Genomic DNA, 6,078 nt, shown 5'->3' with positions numbered 1-6,078 from the left:
TTTCCCAAATCACACCTCGGGACGTGTTACCTGTATGACCCTGGGGGATTAAGGGATCTGTGAACTGAGAATAAATTGTGTCTCTTAAGCACTAAACTTGATAATATATGTTAAATGCAAAATAACTGGTTCAGAAGTTGTTGGTTTTTTTTGTTTTAGGTTTTTTTTACGTTATATTTGACGAATATCTAGATGGTTACAATAAATACCTTATCAAAAAAAATAGCAAGCCATTTTGAATGTTGGGGACACTGGGGACAAGAGTAGCACAAAATCAACACATTTTATTCGTAGTTCTTTTTACCATTTTATACATATTATCATTGTATTTTTAACATTTGGCAGGCCAGATAAAATAGCCTGATGAACTGCAAGTAGCTCCAAGCCATAGTTTTCCCACCACTTATCAAACTACATGCTTTTGAGTGTACCAATAATCACATTTTAGACTCATTTTTCATTTTGTATTATCATTAATAGTTCTTAGTTGTTAAATATTGATAAATACCCTATGCAAAAAAAACAACATGATATTAATGCTAAAGATTGCAAAACCCTTTTTTGGGGTGTCAAACTTGAGCAAAGCAAACTTCAGCACCATGGACAGCGACAACAGGCCCTCTCACAATATCAAGGTGGCGCTGACTCATTTGCAGCTAGGTTGAAATAAAAGATATGCGTTTAGTCTATACAATATAGTTTATTGAGCGGGACATATATTGGGAGTCTTCTAACGTTACCACATTTTACACTTAGTGAGCAACGTCACTGAACATGAAATCAATCAAAAGCTATACGCAGATTCTGCAATGTAAAATACATTAATGTGAATAATACTTTAATATTATATTCTTAGTTGTTTCCAATAAAAGGACTCTCGAAGTCAATTAATTTTCATTAAAAGCTTCTTTTCTTAGATATTTCTTATTCGTGTAGCTTTGTTTTGGCTTGTTTTCACCATCCAAACGCAACACCATCAACACCACACAACATAAAAAAAAGAGAAAAACTTCCATTCGTGCAAAATACGGCTTTTGGCGTGAACGCACTTCTCCCTCAGCTTGTTCATTATTCCATATACTTCACTTGGATTCAAACCATTTTTCTAAGGCTATACAAAACTTAAACTGGACCACAACGCATGTGTCGCCTTTTCCGCGTCAAGTCTTCTCATTCTTCAACTTTGTCCTTTTGGCAAAGTTCCCAAAGCCGGCAAAAAAATCCAAACAGCACGACGACGTCCTGACTGCATACAAGTTGACGGATGTGAATATTTCAATCTCCAAAGTTCATGTTGGACTAAATAGTAGACTGAGATGAAGAGGAGAAGGGGTGGGTCAAGAAGGGGGGAGAGAAATAAGGGGAGGAAGGAAGAGGTTGAGGACATTCTGGAGGTTCATCGACTTCCTTGGCTGACAAGTTCTTTGAGTTTTAAATAAACTGCATGTTGCGTTGTTGTTGTTGTCGTCGTCGCGGTTCCAAGTAAAGTCACATCCAAGGTCAAATTATAGAGGAAAGACCAGAAAGCCTGAAAAGGTGGAGTATTTCCATCCACCCATGAGGGTGCCTCGCTCCAACTTCAGATAGACACGATCCTCTCGCTCCACCATCAGAAGTACTCCATTACTGGCCGCCTCCCTTGTCACATCCTGGTCCCCGGCAAAAGCTGATATAACTGGGTAATCATTTTGCATCAGGTTTACCTACAAAGAAGTATAACATAAGAGTTTTTCAGTATTTGTGTGCATATGTGTGATTTAAAACATTTTTTTCCGAAAATGACAACCTCTCACCTGAATGGTTTGTCTGTTATAAACCTTCACTACGTGAAAACTAAAACTGTAAATCCCTCTCCGTGGAGCTTGGAAAACGCTTGCTTTCAGGTCAAAATGGTTGCCGATATTCACTAGAACCTGTAAACACAAATATTTTACATTTCGAGAGAGAAAAGAAAACGGTGCAGATTGCTTTAGGCATTTGATTTGGTTTTAAATGTGTGTATGGGTCAAAGGAATTACATATCCCAAGGCCATAGGTTTGGCATAGACAGACGGGATGTGTCTTCACCAAAATCAAGCAATCATGGCTTTGTCCACACCAATATTTTGTGATTACTGTTCTCTAAAAATGTGCTATTACTCCACAAATGCCAAGACCAAACATGTAACATGACACATCCCCTCAGTAATTGGTTTATTATAGCGGTTGGCTCTTTTCCACACACATGAATAAAATAAAATAAAAAGAATATGTGTTATCAGGTTAAAGTGATTCATTCAAATCATGTTTTAGAATTTTTAAAAGGATAATCGATGTGTAAACCCATTTACACAAGCATCAGACGCTTGCAAGGATTGATTTGGCTTGCCGTGAAAGACAAAAAAAACCTTCAACACGCACAAATTTAACACTCTTATGGCAGAATGCTTCCTAACGAGTAAGATAAACAATCAATAGTATGTTATTAAGTATGTTTGCAACAATATTATGTCTAAGGGGTTATTTCCCACATACCGAGTATCGGTAACATACTGTAGTTTTTTACTCTACAGAGCAGACACTCATCATCTCAGGGGCTTCCATAACTTCAAGGTCGAATATTTTGGCAAAATATTAAAAAGTAATTGTGGGAAAGTATTTATTTAGGGAAAAATTCAAATGATGACTTCAAAAATGTCCCCAATTTACACCAATTAAAAATATATTGCCATGTATGTTCACACCCTTTGCATGGGTCAACCTGCTAAAACAAAAAAATATATACATATGAATATACTAAAAAAAGCTTAATATATTGAGTTTATTTGGGTATTTTATGTAATAGGAGTCACTAGAGAAAATATTAGAAGTCTGGAATGTTATTTCGTTATCTTTAATGCTTCTTTGTGATATATGGCGCTGTTCTCTTATTTAGATTTTGAATATGTCTACCCTGGAAGGAAAAAAAATAAAACAGGGGTAAGCACTTAAAAGCATCGGCTTCAGCCTACTCGGTTCGGCACATGTTTATGTATTGTGTAATTGAAATGTACAGCTGTTTTTTGAGCAAATAGTTATTGTTTCCTGTTGTTAATGATTAATGGTGGGCTTTTGTAAAATGGTGCGTAAAAAGCTTGATTTGCACACATGTTCGTAGCAAATTTGTGGCAATGGTGCTATAGCCCTTATTGCCATTGTAGCTAAGTTAATTACAAAAAAATATATGTATATATTTTAAAATCACTCCAACCGACATGTGTTTAGTGGCAGTTTTACGCAAAAAAATGTAATATAATACCGGTCACTTTAAAACGTAAAAACATCCACTATTAAACAAAAACCGTGTTCCAGATTTTACCTGGTCAAAGTAGATGGTCATTGAAGTGTTGCTCATCTCTGACGGCTCGTGATTTGTTCCGCGCACGGCCGAAAAAGCCACTTTGGCCCCGGCGGAGCGCACCGAGATACCGAGGGAAGAAGTGACCCCTCCGTCCGAGGAAGGGTTGGAATCACACACCACCAAACATTTCCCTTCCAGCACGATGGGCTCCGTTTCGTTCTGGCTAAGGGACGTAGCCAAAGCGCATCCCAGGAGGAGGAAAAGGAGGAAGGGGAAGGCCAGTCCCGGGTTGCGCGCTGGCACCATGGTCGCTGAATCCTGTGTTCGAACCCGGCAGCCCCCGTGGAGGTTTGTTGGCGCTCGGTAACCAGGTGCACACTTTCCTCCTCTTCTCTCCTCCCTCTCTTCCTCTCGCTCACTCTTTACGCGTCTCTCCTCCTTCTCTACGCGCCTTACTTGGATTATTTTTGGAAGGTGGCGTTCACAGTCACAATTATGTTGATGTATGCCCTGAGGAAGAAAAAATAGAGAAAATGCGTTAAGGGTGACTGCTAAATATAGTTCCATCATGTTGCTGTTGAATCTGTGCGCGCTGCTGTGCGTAATATGCCCTAACTGTAACTTTAAAAGGAATTTAAACAATACAATCTGCTTAATTGTATTTTCTTGCTTTTTAAAAAATCGAATGGGTCTTAAAAACCTCAAAGCGCAATTCAAACCAAAGAACTATACCTGCATGCGCGCTCCATGCTGCTGGTTCCTCTTCTGTCCCTCGCCAGATTGAACTGAGAAATTCGGATCCAGTGGGAGGTAAAACACTCGGGTCTTCGATAACTCACCCCCAGTTTTTCTGCAACACCGTACAGAGGGTTTGCGTGAAATAAACGCACGTGAACTTAATAGTTTGTTTGGTCGCTCTCAAGTTGAGGAAGCGCATCCGAGTTGGTTCTCTTTTAAATACAGCTGCTGACTCTGTTTATCCGAAAATATTGGGTGGGGGTGCGTAGGATAGCCTTCCTAGTGCGCACCATATTAACCATCCACGTACAGTGCCGTGTTCAACAATTTGACACTAGGCTCTGTAAGTTCTAACAGAGATGCTTTTGCGCCATCCAGTGGTTGATTTGTTTCCTGCGCTAATGGACACTTCATGGTACAATGTTGATTTTTGAATGACACCATACCTGTCAAGCTCCAGGGCTCCATGCCCGTACAAAATGTTGAATTTTCCCTTACAAAATACAAAATAATCTTACACCATATTTTTTTCAAACGTGTTTATTTATGTAGTTTAACATGTTATATTGTACATGTATTTCTTTATATCATATATATTGTTAACTAACATTTTGTTGTGAGATACTGAGTTGCTTGACATGAGTTCAATAATTAAGTAGGTTTGACGTTTACTGTAGAAGGAAAAAAATACATGCAAATATAAGTAAGTAGAATAATACATTTTCTTATTCAAATTATTCATTCATTTTCTGCATTAAATCATTATTGATATTATACTGATTAAAAGGATAACCACAAACCTGTCTTTTTTTCATTTTCTCCTTTTATGCTTTCTTTTTTTTCTTAACCTCTTTATACAACAATAATGATTCGTAATAAAATGCATCAAAGCAAGTGAGCCGTTTGAGAGCCGGCTCTCTTTAATGAGTTGAGCCGAAAAAGCCGCTTCTCTAAAAAGAGCTGGACTTCCTTTCACTACATAACTACCACATGAAATCCGAGGCGGCAGACGCATGTGCACAGTAGCATCAAACCGCTCGCTTTGTTTGCAACGGAAAAAAAAACGATACCGAGATAGAGGCTACCGCGGCGAACTCGTTTGACTTGATTGATTTGCCGTTTCGTGATAGTCGGTGTTTACCGGATGGTACCCATCATTGACAAATTTGTGTTTTTCCGTACAGATTTTCTTGCACGTCGTACACATCTTAAAATGCATAATAAACGTACTTTGTACGGCAAAAACGTACAGGTTGACAGGTATGTTATATTTGTTTATCGTGCTGTATGAATCAAGGATGTAGTTTTGACATGGAAGGTAAGCCTCCCCACCAATATCCAGCAAATTTATGGATTGCTTTAAAAAAATCTGCGACGCCTACGCCATTGGTAAACGCATGTTATGACCTTTTAAGTTATTTCTCCTGGATCTTAAGCAAACAGCTCAAAACCAAGTTGCATTGGCAAAAGTATGACCAATCTGAATCAGAAACACGGTTATAAAGCGTGAATCCAACATGTTATCTATCACCAACTAAGAAGCTACAGTACATTGATTAATTATCCTAACAGCCTTGCATAATGTATATCTACTTTTTCCTTGCCTTTGTGTAGGTTTTAAATCAGAGCATGTTGTACTGGTGGTCTGTGCAGCCCTTTGGGAAGGGCTATACAAATAGGGCAGCACGGCGGGGCAGTGGTTAGTGCGTGTGCGGCACAGTTCTGAAGTCATGAGATCGAACCTTCTGTATGGAGTTTGCATGTTCTCCCCGTGCTTGCGTGGGTTTCCTCCGGGCACTCCGGTTTCCTCCCACATTCCAAAAACATGCATGTTAGGTTAATTGGCCGGTCCACATTGTCCCTAGGTGGGAATGAGTGAGCGAATTGTCTGTCCCTGTGTGCCTTGTGACTGGTTGGCAACCAGTTCAGGGTGTCCCCTGCCCACTGGCCAAAGATGGCTGGGATGGGCTCCGGCACCCCCGCGATCCTACTGAGGATAAGCGGTGCAGAGAATGGATGGA

At 39.5% G+C, this 6,078-nt stretch overlaps 1 protein-coding gene across 1 annotated transcript; it reads right to left on the bottom strand.

Annotated features, from left to right (window-relative positions):
* Positions 1–264: 264 nt before the first annotated feature.
* Positions 265–4,344, bottom strand: cbln2b (cerebellin 2b precursor). Its single transcript, XM_088322602.1, has 4 exons — positions 4,052–4,344; positions 3,338–3,829; positions 1,794–1,913; positions 265–1,703 (listed from the first exon to the last, which is right to left on the bottom strand). Exons 1-4 carry the CDS (start codon positions 4,055–4,057, stop codon positions 1,506–1,508), a joined length of 816 nt encoding a protein of 271 aa, XP_088178728.1. The 5' UTR covers positions 4,058–4,344; the 3' UTR covers positions 265–1,505.
* Between the last annotated feature and the right edge of the window lie 1,734 nt (positions 4,345–6,078).

Source organism: Urocampus carinirostris, chromosome 18 (assembly GCF_059441175.1).
Source record: "Urocampus carinirostris isolate Australia breed hairy pipefish chromosome 18, RoL_Ucar_1.0, whole genome shotgun sequence".
NCBI lineage: Eukaryota > Metazoa > Chordata > Actinopteri > Syngnathiformes > Syngnathidae > Urocampus > Urocampus carinirostris.
This window is presented reverse-complemented; position numbering and strand designations above follow the sequence as displayed.